The following is a 25,345-nucleotide window of genomic DNA, read 5'->3' as shown; positions in this document are numbered from 1 at the left end:
GTGGCAGAGCTCACATTGCGTTGTCAAAACGTAACTCGCGGCAAGGGAATCTCGGATCCGCTCAGGTAGTGGAATGCCACATGCTCACGAGACGACCTGGGACATGTGGGTCAGTGTTACATACTCATCGAGTAACCTGAGATGGAGTACAATGGCACTTCACCAAATTGCTCCTCAAAATCTTTGACGCTGGCTGTCATCGTCAAGGGGAGGAACAGGCAGAGGCCGTGCACGGCGGGCTGGTGTTGGATGTCATGCTAATCATCGTCAATTAGAGGAGAGCGAGCTGGAAAAGCACCCCGGTTTATGACTTGCAGTGGGCTGGGGTGTAAGGATATCATTTCAAGCAGGACAGTGACAGCTTCTAAGTATCCAACGGGTTTCAAGATGATGGATGGCCTGAAAAAAACTTCCTATTACTCAGACAGTAGCAGCATGGGGTGTTTAATGCAGTCAATTTAGCAGGTAGATGAGGTGAGGTGTCTGTATAAGCTGACAAAAGCTCATATAAAAAACTAAATATGTAAGAACAACAGCACCACAACTGCTGTTTGATTTCATGCTCAGTTTATCATCAAAAGCTGCAGAATGTACTGATGTAGCATGAAAGGAAAAACTTGGATATTCAATGTGATAAACAATAAACAGAACTGGCCGCAACCACAGCTATTCAACTAAATCACAGTAACATCTGTACTATTGTAGTATATAGAACAACTCAGATTCTAGCACTTAATGGTGTCAAAAGCATATGAAAATGAATGGACACTAGATTCTTCTCTTCTTTTATTCATCAACAGCAGCAAAATAGTTTAGTAATTCCAAAAATGGTTTAGACATTGTACTTTGTGTTATTGTCACTTTAGATGTTAAACAGAGATATCAAGTCGTTTTGGTTATCGCTCATTTATGGCCAGATGTCACATTTACCAAAATTGTGTTTTTCGTACTGCAAAAGTTAAAACATTAAGAAATCATTTTGTGCTTCTTTTTTTTTAACAAATTCTGCAATATTTGCCACTTTTGTCAAAGAACTAAGAGAGATGGCAAACTGACGTTTGCTGTTTTTAATGCTAATTAATTGTCATACTGTATATTTATCATGAGTTTTTTTTTTTTTTATGCTAGACAGGTTTAAATACTTTTGTCACTTTTGACAACTCAGTTTCTAGAACTTAATTCACATGAAAATAAAGCATTAGACATAGATAATTTGTTTGATAGGTTATTTGATTTGATAAGTTTAATTTAGTTAATGTCTAAAATTGTTTAGACATTGTCACATTTTTGTTACCTTGGTTACTCACGGCAAACAGAGATAAACAAGGAGCTATAGGTAGTTCTCATTTATTGTCAGATATCCAACACATTAACCAAAATGGTTTCTTTTTTATCATACTGCAGAAGTTTTTTTGTGTATTTTTGGACAAATTAGAAAATAACTTATGGTAGCCTTGGTTAATGCTTATTCATTGCCATACTATATGTTTATCACTTACAAAGAGTTTTCAAACTAGACAGGGTTAAATGGTTTTTATCGCTTTTGACAATTAGCAGAGCTGACAAACAAGTAATTTTGTGTAATTATCTGACAAAGTGCTACAAGCAGTTAGGTGAGATAATGTGATATTCCATCACTGCTGGTGATTAGCCAAGTGAGATTTCAATCAGTAGCTATGCTTAGCATTTATTCTTCGTGACATGTCTGACATTTTTTGTGACAAACTCGGCTTCTGGCACTTCATGTGTACGTGCATTTTACAATTATCAAAAGCTAGGTAAAGCATCTTGTTTGGTAGCTTAACACCCTAACCTGCGTAGCATTTTCCTGACATTCTACTGCTTCCCTTTTTATTTTATTTTTTTGTACCACAAATGCTCTTATTTCTTTCATACTGGGGGTTCGGTGCGAGTACTGGGGGTTGGTGTTGAGATTTGGCTAGTCGACAGCTGTTTTACACTTTAATAAGATTAGTGTAAAGAAATTAGTCGTGTGCTCTATAATCTGCCGTTTAACCGTGCGAGCCACCTGGGGCTGCCCCACCCCCACTCCTCACAGTCCTCCCCACGCGTTACTGGACAGGCATCAGATAGCCTCGGTCGTACCTTCAAAACCCTGTGAACGTGCGCTTAGATCAGGTTTACTGTGAATCTTTTATGAGCTCATGCAAGAGTTTGTAGCTCATTAACGCAAAAGTAGTCTAATTTTGGTACGTTTTTAGAATAGTTTCATGTATGTAACTTGGCTGTTTTATTTTAAATATAAAAATATACATTTCTAGTGATCAGTTTGTTTAATACTTAAACTTTATATAAATTTTATGGTTTGGGATAGGGATTTATTTTTTATTATTTATTTTTTTACAATTAGTAAAATTATTTGTAACTAAGCTCATTAGCTTTTTATAAATCAGAGCTTAAAATTGTTGTTCACACTTGTTAGCGCAATTTCAGTTCCCAGTTAATGTGCGGTACTACAATAATGTGATAATCTTGTGTTTAAGCCCTCAATCCGCTGTTTATATTTGAGAAGGCGAAGTGAACCTTGACACTGAGGCCTGTCATTCAATCCTCGCCTGGACATTTGACACTTACCCTTTAAAAACTTGCCTAGAAACAATATGGATACCTGAAATTCCATGACAAACATAGATGACAAAAAGAGACAAGACATAATTTCCAGTTCTTAAAAAGCGTAGAACGCATATGTGAAAGTTGTGGATGATGTTTTAAGTTTCATTTAGCCAAAACCTGCTCACCCTAACAGTCACATTACGAATGCCTGAGCATTTGATGGAAAGGATAAAAAAAAAAAAAACTGTTCGAAGTTGCACAATTGACGCTATGGTGGAAAATCAGTGTGGCTGAAGCAGTCCTGGTCTGCTGCCCAGAGTGCACAGGTTGGAGGTGATCTCACATTTCCCTTCCCTGACTGAACCCTGAATCCCTGACTGTATCACTTCACTCACCCATGACCATCCATCCTTCCTTTCCTCCTCCTTTCACCCCAAGCTCCGTTACACTCGCCGGTATCCTTCTATCAATACAAAAGAAACACATCAGTGTTTACGCTTTGGTGAATCAATGTTCCGTTGGCCGCTGAGCAATTTTCAAACATTGCATATTAATTGAACAAGACCTCTTTCGACACCCTTGTCAACCACATTTATCGTCCACTCGGACGATGTGAAAACTTGTCGATTAATAACAGTGCACGTACACCCGACTTTTATAACGGGTCACGATCGAGCGGCTTTGAAAGTGCAAAGCTACGAGGCGTGGGGGGATTACTTGGATCCTTTCCCAGCAGACCAGGCACAATGTTTTCCCTGCGGTCTCATACTGCATGTCTGACGCTTTTACACCGCTATGTCAATACTCGCACCGCTATCTCCCTGATCAGCCCGCCAGTGGGTAAAATATACACTGGTGTTTTTGTCAGCCGGGTGGAAGTTATTGACAGGCCGAGGCCTTCGAGGCTCGCGCTATTTTTATTACGAGTGCCAATACGGTTTGGCTGAAAATGCCGAACAGATGGCGAAGGTTGCGGTGGATATCAAAATGTTTATGGCTGGAAGTAAACATGGCCTGGTTTGAAAAAGAAAAGTCAGATTCCATTTGTCCGTACGGCAGATAGGGCCCCGCCACTCTGCTTTGGGATAAAATATACAGTTGTCAGAAAATATTAACTAATGAAGGGGTGGTTGGGAAGAGGGGTGGATTGGGGGTCTGGAGTGGGAGCGGAGTGACTGGTCAGTTATCAGCTACATTAATCTTCTCTCGGGCTGGTGTGGAACAGACAAAATACAGAGGCCTGACTGACTGACAGTGGCTTGCTGGCCTGAAGGCGCTGACGGCTAGACTCTTATCAAGAGCCAAGAGAAAGGAGTTGGAGAAAGAGATGGTGGAACGCAAAAGAGAGGCAGATGTTCAGTATCCAGTTCTTCTCCATTTCATCTAATTGAGTCGGTTGTAAGATCCCTTACAATAAAGAGCTGTGGCAGTACTACGGTGCAGTGGGAATGCCATGGTGTCGTATTTTATATACAAGCATGGGGCTGGTTAAGAGACTTTTAAAAATGTTTTTGGAAGAATTTTCTAATGCTTGGGAAGCCTGCATTTATTTGATCAAAAATACTGTAAAAACTGTAATATTGTGAAATAATATTGCATTTTAAAATGATTTTTTTCTACTTTTAAAAAGTAATTTATTCCTGTGATGCAAAGCTGAATTTTCCGCATCGTTACTCCAGTCATCAGTGTCACATGGTTCTTCAGAAATCATTCTAATATGCTGTTGTTTAAAAAAACATTTATTTATTATTATCAGTGCTGAAAACAGTTATTGCTGCTTAATTTTTTTTTTTTGAAGATTATTTAATGAATAGTAAGAATTTATTTTGAAATGTTTTATTAAAAAGTCACTTTTGATATATTTAAAGCAGCATACATTTACTTAAAAAAAAGGAAAGGTAGTGTGTGTGTATATATATATATATTTAATTACTATATTTTACTATTTTTATTCTTTTTGTATTATTTGATACAAGGTCCCTTCCAAGGAGATCATCATATTTAAAGTGTCATATTTCCGTGGCAGTTTAAAAAGTGTTGTTGTTTTGTGTGTGTGTGTGTGTGTGTGTGTGTGTGTTGTATTCAGTTAGTTTTATTTCTTTTTTTTTAACCATCATGGTTGTGTCCAAAAAAAAAAAGTAACATTTTTGTATAGGGACCAATTCTCACTATTAATTAGCTGCTTTATTGCATGCCTATTATTAACATATTGGCTGTTTATTAGTACTTAACCATATGACCATATTCTGCATCCCTAATCCTACCAATACCTAAACTTAACTACTACCTTTCTATTAGCTAATAGCTAGGTTTGCTAATAGCTAGAATTGGATCTTAAAATAAAGTGTGACCAAATAAAAACTTACCATGGAAAAAAAAAAGCATACTAATACCACTGTGGTTTTTTTTTTTTTTTTTTTTTTTTTTTGTGAGCGACTGAGCCCTCATTAGGGCACATCTCATGTTTTCTCCTCAGCATTGCGTAAGGAGCTGTTCCTGAGAGAAACTCCCTTGAGCGTAATATTCCAAGTGTTGTCATGCTTCTTGGATTGCATGTGATGTTCACACTCTGAGCTTTAAGTGTCAATTTCCTCAGATAACCTTACTGTATTACGGCAGAGAACCCGGCTCATCTGATTGGCGATCTTTTACGCTGCCAGTCGGAGTAACCCTGAAATGTTTATATGGGGCCTGCTTTGTATCCTGATCATTTAGATGGAAACCTCAAAACAGGAGAAGCAGTCGGCATTTGAAAACTAATCCCCCCTCTCTCTTTCTCTTTAGGTCCCTCTGCACTGCCGTGAACACGTATTACCTGTCCTGCGTACACTGCCACAACAACTGTTCCTATGTTCTCTACAGCAACAAAATTACCTTTCTCATGGACCTTCTCCTCCATCAGTTAACAGTGAGTATTAGTGGCTCAAGCTTACTTGAGTTTGCCTAATCCTGCTCGGTTTTAGGATCTTTATGTGCCATAATTCCACGTTTCTGTCACTACACTATTATCATTTGAAGGGATAGTTCAACTAAAAATAAATATCACCCTCATGGTTTTTCCAAAGCTTTATGACTTGCTTTCTTCTGTGCATCCCAAAATTTTAATATCCTGGCCACCAGTTTCCACATAATGTAGAGCCCTATGATTTCCACGATGTGGAAAATGCGTACGGAATTGTAGAATCCGGTCATAAAAATGTAATTTACCATATAATGCAGAATGTCACGGAATTTGCCAAATTTTGGATGAATAAATTAAAAGTAGGTCAGTACACTTTAAATCAAAATGCAACATGGATTAGTGGCTGTGAATATTAAGCCGCAAAAAGACTAAATATAAATCCTGCTTGTTCTGTGTGAATGAATGACGCAGACGCACGGTTTCATTTACTACACACATACGTGCGTGACGGTGACTCAATATATGAGCAGATGAACAAACGAACATGATCTCTAGAGCTGCTCTGAGAGTCACTTCATTAGTATTTACTGTTTCTTGTGAGAAAAACTATTGTCATGTCTTACACAAACAGAAACCTAAAGGTTGTCACAACCTGTCAAAATAAAAGTTTGGTTTAACTTGAAGAAACTGTGACAGAAATGTATTACTTAATTTAATGATAGTACCACTAATTATAATAATATTATTAAAACATTATTTTTAAGGAATATTTACCAGAAATTACCAGAGTTTATTTAACAGAAAATTGTAGTTTTTTTTTTTTTTTTTTTTTTCAATTATTTAGAGACGCTTTAGAGATACATAACCTCCAGTTCCCATTTATTATGACTGCATGTAAAAGAGCGAGCAGTACTTTGTTTAAAATATCTCCTTTTGTGTTCCACTTAAAAAAGAAAGTCATACAGGCTTGGAACGACATGAAGGAGAGCAAAAGCTAATGGAATTTTCATTTTTGGGGTGAACTAATACTTTTAGGATGTGACTTCCACTTCAGCTTTTAAAGGCCTGAAGTGCTGTTTGTCATGTTTAAAGGGTCATTTCTGCCTTGTTCATCTTGCCAGAGCATATGTAGCTCATCTACCAGTTTAAAGCAAGTGCCAAAATGGATTTTAATACATACAACATTTCTCTTGTTTATATGACTCACTGAATCATCTTAAGATCTGGGAAAGCTCCACTGCTGAATCACATTTCACATTGCGTCTATGCCTAATTTTTTTTCTGTACTTCAGTGTACCGCCCGTCCTTCTCTCCCACCATCCTGTCCATTGATTTCTGGCAAAGGGGGTTTCAGAACCAAACGCATGCTGTGCCTCTAACTTTTTAACATGTCATTGAGACTAAGTATGGAAAGACACAGATGCCAGTGGGGTTGTGCTTACATACGTTTCTCAGCGTTGATTGAAAAAAACATCATAAACAGTAACAGAAAAGTTTTCCACTGAATTTGCAACAGGTGCTAACACTTTTTTAGATATATATAGACCCAAATTACACATAATTGGCTGAATTTTCATGCAAAACATATCCCATATGTTATATATCATAATGTGGAGACCCAAATAAGGAGTCAGTTGGATTAATTTACTAATATGTAAGTTTAACACATTGCAATGTACATGCAGATTTTGATGAATCATGTCTGTGCATGCAGGTTTTACATTTTAATATGTGCATTCAATTAGTGAATGAGACCCAGTGACTGAGTCATATAGGGCTTATTGGGTGTGTGTTTGCGCAAGAAACATTGGTTTGGCAAATCATTAAGCCCCAGTCAGTGTGCGTCCCAGCCTAAGAGCCATAATATTTCCTGGGGGTACAGGGGTTTATTTCAAACTCAACACAACAGTCAGTCAGCCCGCTGATTATTTGACATGTGATTGATATAAACAGGCAAAATAGTCACCCCAGTGAAGTGAATAAGTCAGTAAAGAGTGATATTCAAGTTATTTTTGCAAGCTGACCCATGTAGCAGTTTACCTGTGTGTGTGTGTGTGTGTGTGTGTGTGTGTGTGTGTGTGTGTGTGTGTGTTTCAGTGTGGCCAGTATTGGCGTCTACCCTTCCCTTCTCTGTAATTAGATTTGTGGAGAATGTAGCTGGTTTTGCCTGCTCTCTCAGCATACTAACCTACTCCTCTGTAAAAACTGCCATTTTTAACATGGGCTGTACCTGTGCTAAAGTCTGTTTTTATTTCTTGTCTTTAACCAATGACGTCTGAGTAGTCTAAAACCACCTCAATGCATTTAACCTTATATATGACGCATAAAATTGTATAATAGCAAACAACAAAATGATCATGTTTGGGGAAATTAATAAATATGCTACAGAATTACTTTTACTTTTTTATTTTTTGTATTTATATGTGTGTGTATATGTATATGTATATATTAATAAACATTAGTGTTTTTTTTTAAATACAAGCATTTTTGTTTTTTAATAAATCACCATCCAGTTGTACTGGCTATATATGTGTCCTTGCATTACTTTGGCAGCAACAAACTTTATTCAAGGTTCAGGTAGGTAGCTATAAACATGCTGACAGTTTAATAAGCATTAACTAACTCGCCATTATAATTCTGTTTGTGACAGTAGTTGGCGTGAAAGAAAATGATCATGGAAGAAGACGTTTGTTAAGTTTATGTTATTGCCCTTGCAAGCTTCGCTCTTTGATGCATAAACATTCAGTGAAAAAATCCATTTATGTTTCCTATCCTTGCTCCCATTCTTGATACATGACCCATCTTTCTCAAGCCTGCCAGTGGTGCCCGCCAACAAGGGAATACCTCTTGTATGCCCGCCATTGGCACGCCACCAGTGACAATGTCGCTTCGAGTTGTAAATACCAATTTATAACCCAGAGCTGATGAATAATAGAGCAGCACCCTTGTAGTTATTTATGCGCTAGAGGATCAGGATTCCAACCAAAGATTAATGGCTTCCACGTGGAAACAAAAGAGGACAGGATCCTTTTCATGTGCACCCTCTGCTTTAATTGGACATGTTTTAAAATGCAAGCTGAGGTTTAAATGACCCTGTCTATTGTGGAACGATGCTAGGCCGGAAATTGAGACCAGCACGGGTCGTTGTTGAGTGATCTCAGATGTCCGTCACTGCCAAGATTGGTGTAAGAGGCAACCATCAGTCAGTTGAGCAAGTGTTTGCCAATTTAAAAAGGTGTTTTTAGACCTTTCCAAATCAGTTTCAATGGTTGCTTTGAAAACTGTACATCTTGTAGGGATGCAATTAATATGATCGTGTTTTTTGTAAACTGCAGTAAAAGAAGGATTTGCATCTTAATGGTGTAAGTTATGGTAACAACATTGTATTAAAGCTCCAAACAGAGTTTTAAGAAAATGCCTACAGTTGTTTGAACATGACTGTAGTTTTAGACCTTCCCATGTTTGACGCGCTCGTAGACATGTTGAGAGCCGTTGACAAAGATGTTTCATCTGTAGCTCTTGATGAAGCCTGAAAGCTCCAACGTGTCTAGACACCATTGTCTTTTTTATCAGTAGTATCAGAGTAGTGACTACTTCTCACAATGGCTTTTTCTGTTTCCATCAATGCTGACTAACAAATCTATACCTGTTTCCGTAGCTCTTCGTGCCAGATGAGGACAGTTCCATCTTTGGCCGCAGTGTCAATAAGCAGGTCTTTGAGGGTTTTCCTACAGGACTTCTGCAGACAGTTGCCACAGTGCTGGAGCAGTTGCACCCACCTAATTTGGATGGAGATGCTCCACGTATATGCACTCCGGATGCCAAAAGCAGACCTGTTGCCAGTGAGACCTTCAACACACGTACTCAAGATCTCATCAGGTTATTGCTTTAAATGTTTTCTTTCCATGACTCTTCCTGATTCAGCTTCTTGAATGCTAATCTTATGCCCAGTGTTTGAGTAACACATAAGTTACATAATCACATTAATTTTTGGACAACAGTGCTGGTTTAAAATCAGCCAAACAAGTGCAAAGTGTACACAGGGTAACCTGAATTAATTTGCAGTCTTAAAGTTTGCCTTTTTCATTTCCCTTTTCCACACACCTCACCTTCTACTCATCAAGCAAACAGAGGCAGGAAAACATGACCTGGCTCTTGTTAGCAACAATATTTTTCCAATGTAAAATACATAAGAATTTCTCAAATTTCGGAATGAGATCCCTTGTGCAGGGAATGAGCTCTTGGAATGGATCCAGAGGTTACCATGAATAGACAATTTGGAAATTTGTTCAAAAGTCTACTCCAATTTAATGACATAATAATTTTGTCCACTTAATAAAGACCCGGGCCCTCATTTATCACCAGTGTGTACGCACAGATGTGTGCATAATGAGTGCAAAGTGTGGGATCTACCAACCTGTACTTAAACGTAGGAATGTGTGTAAATATAAGCACAACTCTGAGCATGCTTACGCAGAGTATCTAGTGGTAGAATGGCGATACTACAAAAAGAAAGTGCCGCTACATGTTTCCTGTGTCCTTTAATGGCAAATACTCCATTTTTTAAATTCATAGTTCAAGCTAGACATTTGCATAATTGGTGTTATAAGCAATTAAAGACACTGCAAAAAAAGGCTTATCTTAGTATTTAGTCTTTTTTCTAGTCAAAATATCTAAAAATTCTTAAATCAAGACGCATTTACTAGATAAGCAAAAAGACATAAGATATTTAGTCTTGTTTTCTGGCTTAAAAACAAATAAAATCCTCCTAAAACAAGATTATTTTTCTAACCCCACTAGCAGATAATTTTACTTATTTTAAAAAAAATATTCCCCCAGGAAACAAGACTAAGTATCTAATGTCTTTTTGCTTATCTAGTAAATGCATCTTGATTTAAGAACTTTTAGATGTTTTAACTAGAAACAAGACAAATATACTAAGCAAGATAAGCTTTTTTTTTTTTTTTTTTTTTTTTTTTGGCTATCCAGCAAGTCTGTTTAGTGAGAGCACAGAATGGCTTCTCAGTCTGTAGCACTTTCTTTGCCATAATTTCGGTGAGGACATTATAAATTCACGTGATTTGTAAAGCGAGGTGTTGTCACCATATATGCTTTATTGGAGGCATTTCTGAATGCAAATGACAATGAACATGAACGAGCATGGTGCTTAAGAACATGTGGGATTTATCAGCAATGATTACTTACTGGTGTGCGTAAGAATTGCATACACGTTTGATAAAAGTTGTTTTATTTTTACTAACACACAGGGTCCGATTTGCCCGGGGGAATGGGGTTTGATAACTGTGGAAATAAAATAATTAATCGGCCTAATGTTTTTATTAAATTGTGATCACGTTAAATAGCCTATAGTTTCCGTCATATTAAAAACATTTCATGGCATGACACTCATTATCTGGCACTTGCCTAAAAAGACGTGTTTATGATGTGCTTTGTTAACCGATTACACTAACATTAGGTTATGTTAAAGCTTTGCTCTGGAGTTTGGTCAACCTCCGCCTATGGAGAGAGAAAAAAGGTTTCAAAATCACCCCCCACCCCCATCGCACACTGCTTACATACATTCTAAATTTCATTCCTGGGACAAAATATAGAACCTTTTCTACCCGTTGTTGACAAATGAGGGCCCTGGCTTTCTGCACATTTGTTGGGTGGAGTTTGCTCTTGGATGCAACTCTTTCCAAACTTAGCCAGAAACTCCTTCTTATATCCGTGATCTAAACCAAAGTTTTTTCATCTTTACGTCAGCCAAAATTCCCTCCTGGAAGTGCACGACTTGAAGTTGAACTCAGCATTAGAGTAGGACAGTGTGGAGGAGAGCGCCAGTGCTGGGCTTTCCCTTGCTCTCTGAGGAAAGGCAGACAGCCCAGCCTGCTAAGAATCCCAAGCTTCCCACAATCCCTCAGTGTTCCCTCCCATGATTTGTTTGACACAAGCAGTCTCAAGCCCAGTGCAGTGACCGTTTAGTGACCTTACAGACATGGCCGGAACAGACCAAGCAGTGGCTGGATAACCAAAAATAAAACTGCAGAGAAGAAATTATGTCCTTTTTAGTTTTTCATTGACTGCAAAAGTAAAAAGGAAACAGACTTATGGGGGGAATAGAAGTGTTACAATAACCAGATTCAAACCTGCATTTCCCATATGACCAGCAAGGCTCAATGTACAGGTAGGCATTAACAGCTGGCCACGGATCCAAAAAATGGTCACATTTCTCTCAGTATCTGTCTGATGTACAAAATAAATTGAAAACCAAATGACAGTGGTTAGAATTTGAAGAATTTAATTTGCTGTAGGTGGAAAAACTCTGAACAAGTCACATCCAAGTCCGCTAGACCTTTGGCGGAACCTAATCGTGACTGATCACTTTGGCTTATGTTGCCTGGATGAAGCGTCTGAAAGGCTGCACAATTGTGTGTGAAAAGCCACATTCTGCTTGAGCCAAACCCTAGAGGAGGATAAAGCCATAACAAGGGGCTTTAGTTCAGGTGATGGCTGACCTGTTGAGAAGAAGGGGAGGGAGAATTGTAATTACCTTTATTGAGTGCAGCCTCATTTGACTGACAGCCGTAACAAAAGGAGGTATGAAGGAAGTAGAAAAAGAGAATGAAGGGGAGAAAGATACAGACTGGGAAACAGAAGCTAAAGTAGAGCGTGTGAGATGCAGATCTGCAACTGACTCAGCTCTTTGCTGCACTGGAGCCACAAAACGCTGGCCCGGACTTCGCTGGGAGGTCCAGTGATTGACTGCCAGGAGACTTTCAGCAGTGCGAGAGGGTGGAGGGACAGAATACCTGAGCCATGAGGGAAGAAGGGGGATTTTCTCCTGTTCTAGATCTGAGCTGGCACACGGAGACTGTCATCCTCTAATACTGTAATTAGGCCTGATTTGTAGCCAGGAGGGTGCGGACCAACACGGTCATGAGACCTTTCATTTGACCAGACAAATTAGAGATATAGACATAATAGGCAGGAGTTGTGGGCTCAGATGAGAGCTCAGATTTCAGGCCAGGAGTATTCTGGATTGCAGTGGCCTTCATGACCATGAGCTGTCTACTTAAACAGCATTTTAAGGCATCATAAGTGTGCTGCCACTTTGTAGCCTGTTACAGAAAGTCCAAAACCATATGCTACTCTCAATTTTGGACAATATTAAAGGGAAATGGCAGAGCAACCCAGCCTGCTACAAGAATCCCAAGCTTTCCCAAATCCCTCAAGTGTGCCCTCCCATGATTTGTTTTTACACAAGCCAGTCCTCAAGCGCCAGGCCAGTGACGTTTAGTGACCTTACAAGACCATGGCCGGAACAGACCAAGCTGGCTGTTAACCAAAAATAAAACTGCAGAGACGAATTATGTCCCTTTTTAGTTTTTTTCATTTGCTGCAAAAGTAAAAGGAACAACTTATAGGGGTTAATATGAAGTTGTTACATAAACCAGATTCCAAACCGCATTTCTCCATATGAACCAAGCCAGGCTCAATGTACATTTAGGCCATTAACAGAGCTGCCACGGATTCCAAAAAATTGGTCACATTTTCTCTTCAGTATCTGTCTGATGTACAAATAAATTTAAAACGCAAATATAGTGGTTAGAATTTTTTGAAGAATTTATTTTGCTGTAGTTGAAAAACCTCTGAACAAGGTCACATGCCAGTCCCGCTAGACCCTGCGAACCTCTAATCGTTGACTGATTCAGACTTTGTTGAGGGTACTATTTTGGCTTCTTGTTCCTGGATTGAAGCGTCCCCCTTGAAGGCTGCACAATTGGTGTGAAAAGCCACATTCTGCTTGACCCAACCCAGGAAGATAAACCATAACAAGGGCTTTAGTTCGGGTGATCTGACCTGTTGAGAAGAAGGGATGGAGATTGTAAAAAATTAACCCTTTATTTGAGGGCAAGCCCTCATTTGACTGCGCCGTAACAAAGGAGGTATGAAGGAAGTAGGAAAAAAAGAATGAGGGAAGAAAGATACAGCTGGGAAAACAGAAGCTAAAGTAGAGCGTGTGGAGATGCAGATCTGCACTGACTCTCTCTTTGCTGCACTGGAGCCACAAAAAACGCGGGCCCAGAACTTTCTTCGCTGGAGGTCCGTGATTGACATGCCCAAGGAGACTTTCAGCCAGTGCTAGGAGGGTGGAGGGACAGAATAACCTAGCCAGATGAAGAGGGGATTTTCCCCTGTTTCTAGATCTGAGCTTGAGCACAACGGAGACACTGTCATCCTCTAATTCTGTAATTAGGCCTGATTGGTAGCCATGAGGGGGTGCGACCAGACACGGTCATGACAGACCTTTCATTGACCAGACAAATTAAGAATATAGACATAAGAGGCAAGGAGTTTGGGCTCAGATGAGATGCTCGATTTCAGCCAGAGTATTCTGGATTCAGTGGCCATCATGACCATTATCTGTCTACTTAAACAGCATTTGTAATCATCATAAGAGGTTCGGCCCCTTTGTACCTTTTACCACAGAACGTCCAGAACCATATGCGACTTACTTCATTTTGGCGCAATCTTAAAGGGATAGTTGTTCCCCATGAATTAAAATGCTGTCATTATTACTCACCCTCTATGTCTTTCCAACCCTACAGACATTTATTCATCTTCACGGAACACAAATTAGATATTTTTGAGAATCCACCGAGAAGGCCTTCTGGTTCTGACCCGTGCATAGACAGCAATTGCAATTGACACATTAAGGCCCAAGACTAGTAAGGACAGTTTTTAAAAAGGCCATGTGACATCAGTGGGTCAACCTTTAATTATATAAGCACGAGAATACTTTGTTTGCAAAGAAAACAAATAATGACTTTCACATTTATTTTCCTTCCTGTCATCTTTGATGCAAGTTCACGACGTCCAACGATGCATGGCGTGTCATAGTGACCAAGTGTCGAACGGTAGACCTGGAATATGGCCCTTTTGCCTTGCTTCCAAGTAAGAAAATGCACACGATTCATCGTGTGTTACTACTGCATAACAAGTGGCCAAAAAACGGGTTTGGCAACGACATAGGGAATAAATTAATGACAGAGATTTTCATTTTGGGTGACTAACCCTTAAGGCAACTTCCATTGTGCCATTTTCCCCAGAGAAGCATCCCACGTAGTGTTCAAACTTGTGGAAAATACATCCAAAATGGGCAAGTAAAATCAGAACATGGTGACTATAAATATACCCAAGAATCCACTCAAGAGATTGTCTTACTTCGAATGTTTTTTTTTGTAGGTCTGGAGGCATTTCGTTGTTTGTCCCTCAGCTAGTGGGGACCATGGGCTTGGATCGCACAAGCTGTACGGCCTGTTTTCCTGTCCCTTACAAGTACCGTTGACGAGAGTCCTCCCAAGTGGCTGCCTTTCTCGAGCAAGCTACCGCTTTCCTCCAGGGGAGTGTGCAAGTTGGGTTTTGGGCTCGTGACTGGTCGGTGGTGGGTTTTCTAATGGTAATGGTCGTATTTTCGCAATGGTCAACAGTCTTGAAATACCCCTGCCAGTCTGCTTACAAAAAAGTAGCATGGCAAACACTACAATTTAGGACATCTGTTAATATTGTGTATTCCCTTTAATGCTGCTGTTGAATTACTAGTTACATAGTTGATATTTTGTACTATAGGGTTCTCAAAATTCACTCACTACTACAATCACTGTACCTAATACATCCACATGATCTATTTATATGGTTTGCATCACCCTTCCCAAACATACCCAGACATTAGATAACCTCATCCTCATCTGATGAATAGTGAAGTTCCACTGTAGTTTTGTGTTCTAGTCTGAAGCAGCAGCCCCATCATCAGCAGCTCATTTCCCAGTGTCTGAACATAAGCCCCTGCAGAGCCTGTGCTGATAGTCTCAGCGACTCCGCGTTTCTGTCTCCCTGCACACTGTTAGACTCTGCCTGCGGGCCGCACCCACCAGGGTTGCGTCGGAGTACTTTGTTCAGCACAACTGCTGACAGAGGCTAACCACACAGTCACTAGCTTGTGATATCCCGCCTTGACCCTCTGGCCCCCTTACTTGCAGAAAGAAAATCACCGTGATTGCTGCACTAGTTTCTCTTCGACATTTGTTAACCTGCACTGTAAACATTTAGAGTGGTCTTTCGTTGTGTACATGTGAAAACACGATCAAAAACGCGAATGTGAAAAGTACCCTGTATTTAAGGTGTGATAAAAGTTAGGAAGAAAGTGATCACTGATCTATTTTCAGCCATGGTAATCTGATGTGTTTTTCAGAAACCTTGAATGAAACTCTCTGATCTCCACTATATTCTGAATGAGAGTTCCGTTGCTTTGCACACATTCAATTTCGGCTCCCATTCCACTTAGGCATTTGGAGTTTCTTCCCCTTTCAAAGGTCCCCAAGCTCCTCCTTTATTGGCCAGCATGTTTTGTTCAACTTTGCCTGCGATAACGCCACACAGGCTGGTTATGACAACTCTAGTGTCTCTCCAACAATCCTTTGGCTTCTGGACACTGAATATTCTTGGCATAAACGCCATTGCCAGTTTCTTCTCTTTAATAGCTCCCTGCTCCAGCACATATCAACTCTTCAGAATCAGTCAACGCTTGTGATCCATTCCGTCTTCTTCACTGGCTGAATGCCGGAAGGTTGTCCCTGTGTGGTTCGTGGTTCGACATTTCCGAGTTTGCTCTGCTCCTGTTCTTGCCAGTTTGCTAGAACCCCTGGGATCTTGTTCTTCCATACACTTACAACGCGCGTGTTGCTTTGGTGTTTCTGTCACCGCCTACCAGTATATTTGGTGTGATTAATTCGATAGGCATTCAACGCCTGAAAGCTTGTCAAGGGAGCACCTTGTGCTGACTATGAACGACGTGTTTAGCTTATGATTTTTGTCTTTGTGTTGCACTCAAATAGATTTAATGGTGGATTAATCCTGCTTGTTCTCCTGCTGCTTTGGTATCCAGGGGCACTTCTTTCTTTTTTTAGTTACTGAATGGTGTTTTTCCTTGCTATAAAGCAGGGGTGCGCAACCCTGCTTCTGGAGATCACCTTCCTGCAAAGTTTGCTCCAAGAACCCACTGGCAGTCTTTAGGACTCCCTACCTGATTATTGGCACAGGGTGATTTGGTCAGGGTTTGATTCAAATCACAGAAGCAAGATCTGAGCACTCCTGGTGTAAAACCACAAAAGGGGTACTGGGAGAGAGACCAGGAAAGGGTCAGGAAATTGTTCCGGAACGTATTCCGATCCTGACCCCATTCCCTTTCTGACTCTGTGCATGGTGTTCACATGGATCCATCAGAGTTTTTAGAACACCTTGAATGACTTGGGAATTGGCCATGTTCTTCAAGGAAATCGTTTCATGGCAAATCAGAGTTCCAGATTATTTTCATCTCATCCTCATCTCACAATCAAATAGACCTACATACTTCCATTCGGTGTTAGCTGTAAGCATGGATAATCAACGAGCTGTTTGGGTCATTGGTTAGAGGCTCAAATATGCCTCTGTCAGTGCCTTGCACTTTCCCCACTGCGCTGTCTCCCTGTTATCAGGGTCATGAGATTTGAAGTACGTCACTGCACGCAGACCACTCTGGAAGAACCAAGTCTTTGTTCCCTCAGGTGACCTGATCATACTGTCGGCGATAAGGCCTTCTCCTCTGAAAACTGAGACCATTTCTTGGTTTCTCTTTCGCGCCGGTTAAGGTTAAACTAGCTGTAGAGCAGAGAGCCGAGATCAGTCCCAAGGTGGCTTCCCCAGAAGCGATGTCCCGATTAGCCCGATCTTCTTGCACTTGCTGTGATATCATTGGCTGAGTTGAGTTTCCCCCTGCGCCAAGCTGTGACAACTCCTTCCCACCTTGGCTTTCCAAAGGTCTGTTTCCCCTCCAGTGGCACATTGGTGTAGCGTTCATGGACGTATCCTCAACTGCAATGTGACACCTTTGTAGAACCTGCCCCTTTTGTGGCGTGTTTAGGGATCCATCCCTTGATACCAAAATCCAGACTCTTACACTGAGACGGTAACAGAAGATCTCTCTCAGATCAGCCTTAAAGTAGCGCTTCGCTCAGACCCCACAGGGGTAGGAAGTTACCAATCCTTCTAATCTGCAGGGTGTTGTCCTGACTGAACGCCAAACATGCTGCTGTCAATCTGGTAGATGGGTCTTAATTTAATGGCTGGCAACTCAAATATTGGCCGAGTGAGGTGATTTGCATAGTTGTGGAGCCAGTGCTATGGCTTGACTAGATGCTCTTTCCAGTTCAAGACTTCGGAAGACTTCCCTCCACTTGCTCTTCTGTTGCTGTGTGAGCAGCTCCAGGATTGTCCATTGTTTTTGGTATGAGAGTTTGAGATGGTCTCTTCATAGCTTAAGCTCAACGTCCCTAAGATTCACCTGATCATTGGTGATTTTTCACATGATTTCAGATGATGTCCCTTACCACTCTCAACCTCTAATCCATCTGTCCCTACGCTCTAGATATGCATTCTGTATATCTGTCAATTACATTCTGTCCCAATTCTTTACAATATTCTATACATATTCATTCTATCTTTAAGGTTTTGTCCACCTTTGCATTTGTCTCTGTTATTAATTTTTATCTGTTCCACATTCTGGTTCGTCATCTCTCTGCGTATATTCTATACTCGGGCCCAACATTCTGTCCATTCAATTGTTTCTATTTATTCTGCTTCTAACACATCTATCATCTCTGTATATTCAGTCTATAGAGCTATCACTTCTAGCTATCCATCTCTATAAGTTCTTACTATGTATAATATTCTATACCCCGATTTCTGTCCCATACTCTATTAAAGTTCTTCCACATTCTATCAATGTCCATTATTCAGTCTAACCATTGGCCCTGTATACTGTTTCCTCTCTACATTCTACACACTTATTCTATACATTTGCCCAAAACTTCTTTTCTAGGCTACACTTTATTCCATCACATTTGCATTTTTATTCTATATTAATTTTATAAATCTCCCCAAATATGCTCTATTGTCTTCTCTGCATCAGTTATGCATTTCATGGATTATCATCATATTTACTCATGAAGTTATACATTTTAACATCTTATTTCTATCTTTATTTCTGTCCCATCACATTTTATTCGTCACTCTACACTATTGTATGTATTCTAAGTCCCCTCCGTCCTTCGTCCCTGTGTCTCTATTTTACACTCCTCTGTGTCACTTTCTGTCTTTCGCTCGGATCCGCCAGTCCCTGATCTCGGTCCGAAGTGTAAATCCTCTCTCACTCTCTTGCATATATTAAACAACATCCACCCTCACTGTGTCTTGTGTTCATTCCTGACCATGTCCGGGCCAATGTAACCAGTGTAAACATGTTGCCCCATAGGCATGGCTTCACAGATGTGGCTTGCCTTCGTTATTTATATCAAAACGGACAGTGCTCTGGTCTAGCAAGTAAATCTAGAAGCCGCGGCAACCAGACATCCCACACTCCCCTAATCCTGGTCTTCGGTTTTTGTGGCTTAAGCAATCCCAGCAACAATCTCAGGTTATGATTCATTTAGACCCCACCCAACCTCTTTGTCCCATACCACAGCCTTGTGCTGACTGACTTTGTTTGAAAGGCCAGTGAATTCAGTTGAAAGGTGCATAACATAGAACCTTAGTTGTATGGCCTGATACATGTGATACATGAGAACATCTTTGGGCCTTTCTAATAAATATTTTATTATTTGACTCTGAATTGTTTTCATTTTATTGCGTGTCCAGCCACTGGTTAAAGGGGTAGATTACCTGTTTCAGCAAAGTGGTCTTTTGTACCGACTTCAGGTGTTGATTGATCGTTGTTAGTGGATAATTGAATTAGAGTTTTTCCACACAACGTTTTATGTGCTTTTTCTTCTGAATGTCTTTTTTCTGGTCTGTTGATTTAAGGCCTATGTTCAACTTTCCTACTGCCTTTCTGCAAAAAAAAAAAAAAAGGAAAAAAAAGTATGCTGTGAATTGTATGCAATATTTTAATATGGATTCTTTTTTAATGCATATGATATGGATATCATGACCTACTACGAATCTTAGAACACGGCTAGAATGAAAAAGTCTTACATTTTTTAATTTAAAAATCTATAAAAACGTTCCCTTCTTTTGCCAAAAATTCCATTAAAATAATTTAGCGTATTAATTATTTTGTTGTTGTTATTACCCATTGCGAATACTTTCCCCTCCAATTCCTCCAATGATTTTGTAAAATTTTAAAAAAAAATTTTTTTTTTTGTTAAAAAAAAAAAACTTTATTAAATTGTAAAATAATAATGATTGTTTTTATAATCTTATGGCAGAAATATTGCAATATTGCAATTAGTTCACCCTCCAATTTTCTCCAGTTATTTTATAATACTTATATAATATTTTATAATATATAATTAATAGTATTATTGCTGGCGATATAAATTTTATAGATTTAATAATTTTTATTAGGTCAATTTTTTTTTTTTTTTTTTTTTTTTTTTAAAGAAGACGTTGCATAATACCATATTGCTATTCTTTTCACCCTCTAATTCTCGTTCTCCGTTCCCTGGTGTCCTTTTGAAACAAACGTCAGGACCCCACGCGTTTGAAGGCCCTCCTGCGAGCACCGATCTGGTGGGCGTCCTTCGCACATTCTATACTTGGCACCCTTGCCACATGCCCGGTTGCCCTGACTCTCGTCTCAGGCCGGTCCCTGTGGGTCCCCCAGGAGCCTTACAGTCCCTCCGTCACACAGGGTGGCCCGCCGGGGCCGGCTCTTTCCTCAACCCCTTCGCCCTTCTGGACCTGCTCAGCCTTCCAGGTATTCATTTCCGTTGTGTCTCCGGTGTGTTATAGAGTTTGCAAATGGGTGAAAAATAAATGTGCATGTATATCCTGACAAACTTCAGGGTAAATATTTCTATAATAAGTAATCACAACACATTTCTAGGTTTTTAGAGGGCCCTGCTTTGACACACTGAGAAGAATCTGGCTCAAGTGTTTTTATAGTCCATAAGAACCATGTTTACCTTCTGAAAAGTACCAGCTAAGACCCAACCCTCTGTTGAGTCTATGCCTCATGTATTTATAACCTTTTTGCTCTGGTCCTGTTTACATCTGTGAGATCCCTGCCTCTTTTGATGCAACTCTGCGGAAGGATGCGTGAATGTGACCCTGCTCTTTTCCGGTATGCTGTCCATCCTGTTAGAGTAGTTCAGCTCTCTGAAGCACCTGCTGCTTAAAGTATGTCAGCAAAGCTTGTTTTTTCTAAACGAGCAGTCAGACCACTGTTGGGCCTTCAGCTAGCGGCAGATGCTTTCAGTTCCCCTCCTTCAGACAGACTTTCTGAAAGCATAAAAAGCTCCTGGGCTCTCATTAATGGTTGTTAGGTACGTCTGCACACACAAACGGACCGTAATACATAAGCCTCAAGCTAATGGTCCAGTCCAGGGTGTCCTCCAAATGCCCTGCAATAGCCACTGGTAGGATATCATTGTCCTTTCACAGAACAAGTTCACCCTTTGGATTAAACCACCTGACCTCTGACCCCGGGCCAGTCATGTTGAAAGCTCTGGTTATAATGAGCCGATACATTGCCGTAACGTGCACAGGTTTCTGGTGTCGTACTTCAGCCGGCACGATAAAGATACAAGAACGGTATCCGTGGTGGCTAGCTAAATCACATGTAAACCCCTAGGCGTGAACGCGGAGGGCAGAACACCTAATGATTACTTCAAGATGTGTTGCTGTAGACACTCTGTGTCCTCTCACGCTTTTCAGTGTTCTCGTGCCAACTTTTCAAAACGCTGGGAATCAGTATGATCTTCATATTGTACTTTGTAATAAAGGTCCTCTTGGGGAGTCACTAAAAGTAGCTACTAGTTTACATGGTGACAGGCATTAGTGATTCCAAACCTCTATACAATATAATTCATGTAATAGATTGTGTTTGATGTTTAGTTGGAATTCCATGTAAATGCCTATTCAGGTTGAATGCCTTTAAGTCCCACACGTACTTGGGAATGTGATCATACAGTATGTTATTTAATTATACGTATTAAATATATTTTATATTGATCTTAAAGGGGTCATGTGATGCGATTTCACATTTTCCTTTCTCTTTGGAGTGTTTACAAGCTCTTGTGAATAAAGAAGATCTCAAAGTTGCAAAGACCAAAGTCTCAAACCAAAGTATATCTTTATAAAAGTGTGAACTCGTCCACGCCGCCCCTGAAACGGCTCGTTTTAAACACCCCCCACATATCTACGCAGTAGGTGTGAAGATGTGCTAACGCCGCACCAGATGTTCACGCAAAGAAGAAGGTGTACCTTTTATCTTGTGTAGGTATTGTTGTTGCCGCCAGCCGGCCATGTCGTATCGAACGCTTCGTATGTTCTGGACTGATCCGTGCTGGTCGCATGTGGGTGTGGAGGTGATCATAGCGATCAACTCTTTGTGCTCACTTGCTTTTCAGAACGATAAGCCTTGTGAAAATGATGCTTTTGAGAAGTCATGCAGAGAGGAGAAACAATAATAGTACAGTGATGTGAAAATCATTGTTTTTTTTTTTAACTTAACTGCTAAAACACATTTCATTTACACCAAATACCACAAATAAGTCTTTTTAGCAGCATCAATATTATCCATTTAAAAAACCATGGACTGATGATGATCAACTGAAAAGAAGCTATGATTCATTGGTCAAAAAGTGTTTCTTCATTCCCTGTATTCCTCCGCTCCATTGTACTTGGATTTCAGCTTTAAGGGATAGTTTCACACCCAAAAATGAACTTTTTCAATACTTACTCACCCATATGTTGTTTCCAAACCAGTAAAAACCTTGATTCATCGTTGGACCCAATTATTATTTTATATTTGAACAATTTCTTGATCCTTTGATGTGAGTTCCGAGAGTACCCTGACCGTATCGCTGAAACCTTGTTTACAAGCAGAGGAATGCACATGAATGCGTTCGCGGTACTGTCGGAACAACGTTGAAGACTGACACGGCCAGAGTTGTTTAATAAAGTCAGTAGATTTGCAGAGTTTGGTTCCAAAACGCTATAAGCCAAAATTGTTTAAATTGATAAAAAAGGCATTTGTGTTCTTTCCCAAAATACTGTTTGTATGAAACTGTTATTTTCTGTTTCAAACTGGTAATATATCATTCTGGTTTGTAAATATACATAAAAAAAAATCAAGATCCATATGTTGAGTTTAAAACATTTATATTAACAAGCATTTTTTTTTTTTCCAACATGCCATATATCCTAACAACTTTTTTTCCCCAAAATGCTACAAATCCATTTCATAAACAACACAACCTCACTGTTCTGTATGAAAGAAAGTATACATCAACAATAAATACAAGGAAGGTTGTCTATCTAGATGACAAACCCCAAAACTTTGCACAACATCCACTTTTTATTAAACCATGTTAAACCAATGTTTAAAGTACATTCAGCTCGCTTGCCTTTTTCAGATTGCATTCTTTCAGTCCTATATTAATGCTGTTAATAGCAACCTTTCAAATTCCATCCTTAACTCATACTAACATTTAGAGAAAATTTGGTTTCTCTGTTGCATTCATGTTGTTTAATTCTGTACACTACATTCATTAAATTTTCAAAACATGTACGAAAACTGTACCATATTAAGTTAATAGGTATTAAATAGTATGTATCTATACAGCCCCCACACGTGGACAACAGATTTCTAAAAAATACATCCATCACAATGCCTCATAAAAACATGTTCATAAAAACACTATTCTGTGCCTTAAAAAACATAATATTTCTGTGCAAAATATACTTTAAATAAACATACATCTGTGTGAGATTGTGCAACATACTATGGTCTAAAACCAACCATGACGTCGTTTAACATAACAATGCCAACGTGACACCAATTTCTTACTTAGTGGACACAATTATGAATACTTAATCATTTGTAGTTGCATTGTTTTTTATTATTTATTTATCTATCTATCTTTTTTTATTTATCTAATCTATTTTATCTATTTTTCTAGACCCACAAATCAGTGCCATTGTAAAAGTTTTTTGATTCACTGTGAGAACAAGCAATCGCCGGTATTTTGCCACCGCCTGAGTTTCTGACTCTCTTTCTGACTTCCTTTCGTGGTTGTCTTTTGCCAGCTTCCGCTTTCCTTTCCCACAGACGACACGACCACGTGGCGCCTCAATACCATCAAGTATTCATTTTAGTAGCCTATATAAAAACGTAAAAGTCTGAGGCGAGGTTTTACCGGCCCTCTACTGACAGGGTGCCGTATGACATTTTGCGTCATGGAATGTGCGCGTTGATTGGTCGATGGAACTGTAGGGCTTTGCGGAAAAACCGGACTGTTGGCGTTTTGTCTCTGTTTGAGAAAAAATGAAGAAACAGGCAGCGAAACAGCTATATCGGCATTTTGTTAAAAACTGATTATCGAACTTTGATAGAGAGTCAATGGGGAGCTTGTTTTGGCGGTAACTCGTTTTTTTTTCAAAATTGCGTTATCGCGTGTTGGAACCAAACTCTTCATTTGTTTTTCTTTGTGCACAAAAGTATTCCAAAAAAATCGTACTTATAAAATTACCTTAATCACTGATGTCTATGGATTATTTTATCAGTGTCCTTACTACATTTCTGGGCCGTTGAACGGTCATTTGCATTGCTGTCTATGGAAGGTCAGAAAGCTCCGATTTTCATCAAATACTTAATTTGTGTAGAAGATGAACAAAGGTCTGCAGGTTGGAACGCATGAGTGGTGTGGTAATTAATGACGGAATTTTCATTTTTTAGGTGACTATGCTTTACTTTGGGGGGAGGGGGTTTCCCTCTTATCATATTATATAGTAGGTCCACTTGTGGCATGTGGTGTTTTTCGTTGGCCTTGGGTGGGTGCATTCAGAAACTCTAAAATTAAAAACACAATTATTGCTTTTTTATTTTTTAATTAAGTGTTAATGCATATAATTAATATTTTTAACACAGTAAAGTTTCTTTTATTTTTGGTTTCTGAAACTTTTGGTTGGTTGAGTTTGGTTTGTTTAATTTGATATCGTATGAAGCCTAGTTCCGCCACTAAATAGAAATTTTAAAAAAGTAATTGCGACTAAACTCACAACAAGTTCTGAGATGTCTATCATCACCATCAGCCAATTGCAGTTTAACATCGACTACAAACGCATTCTGGACTTTTTTTCCTCTTCGATTCCTGATATCAATAATCATTCAGTCATCAATTATGTTTTATATTTCTTAAATTGTGAAATTTAAAATCTGACTTTTTTTCTCACAATTGCGAGTTTATATCTTGCAATTCCAGCTTTATAACTCTGTTGTGAATGTATATTCTACAATTCTGAAAAAAAAAAGTCTGAATTTCCGAGATGTGAAAGCTTGCAGTTGCGAGAAAAAACTTGCAAATTAACTTGTTTTATTTATTTTTTTGGTGGAATGGTGCTTCCAAGTTCGCCTGTTTGTTTGGGTTGGTTTTGGTTGTAATTGTTTTGATTTGTTTTTGTTCTGTTTAGTGTCTTTTTGTTTATTTAGTTGGTGGTGTGGGGGGGGGGGTTTGTTTTGTGTTGTTGGTTTGTTTTGGTTTAGATTTGTTTTTTTGTTTTGTTTTTGGTGAGACAATCAAAGAGCTCTGCGGCATCCATCCCTTGTACCTTCTGTCCACATTCGAAGTCCCGCACAATCAAACAACTACACAAGTAACGTGGAACCTAATCTGTTAACTAAAAATTACATTTGTTCAACATTTAATCTTACTCATTTGCGGGCCTTTCAATAGTGTTATCAAACAAATTATTGCCTAAAAAAAAAATCAGATTCTTGGTAATTATTTCATTTTGGTAAGAAAAGGTTATCAGAGTTTTTTTTCAAAC

The 25,345-nt window shown here is 39.3% G+C and overlaps 1 protein-coding gene across 1 annotated transcript in view; it reads left to right on the top strand.

The window, feature by feature from the left end:
• Window positions 1-25,345, top strand: part of LOC109068238 (S phase cyclin A-associated protein in the endoplasmic reticulum-like) — a 106,065-nt gene that overhangs the window by 63,840 nt on the left and 16,880 nt on the right. The window contains exons 25-26 of the mRNA XM_042753572.1: window positions 5,359-5,482; window positions 9,135-9,355. Of these exons, the coding sequence (XP_042609506.1) occupies window positions 5,359-5,482; window positions 9,135-9,355 (345 nt within the window). The remainder of the gene's footprint in view (window positions 1-5,358; window positions 5,483-9,134; window positions 9,356-25,345) is intronic.

This window comes from Cyprinus carpio, chromosome B25 (genome assembly GCF_018340385.1).
Source record: "Cyprinus carpio isolate SPL01 chromosome B25, ASM1834038v1, whole genome shotgun sequence".
Lineage (NCBI taxonomy): Eukaryota > Metazoa > Chordata > Actinopteri > Cypriniformes > Cyprinidae > Cyprinus > Cyprinus carpio.
This window is presented reverse-complemented; position numbering and strand designations above follow the sequence as displayed.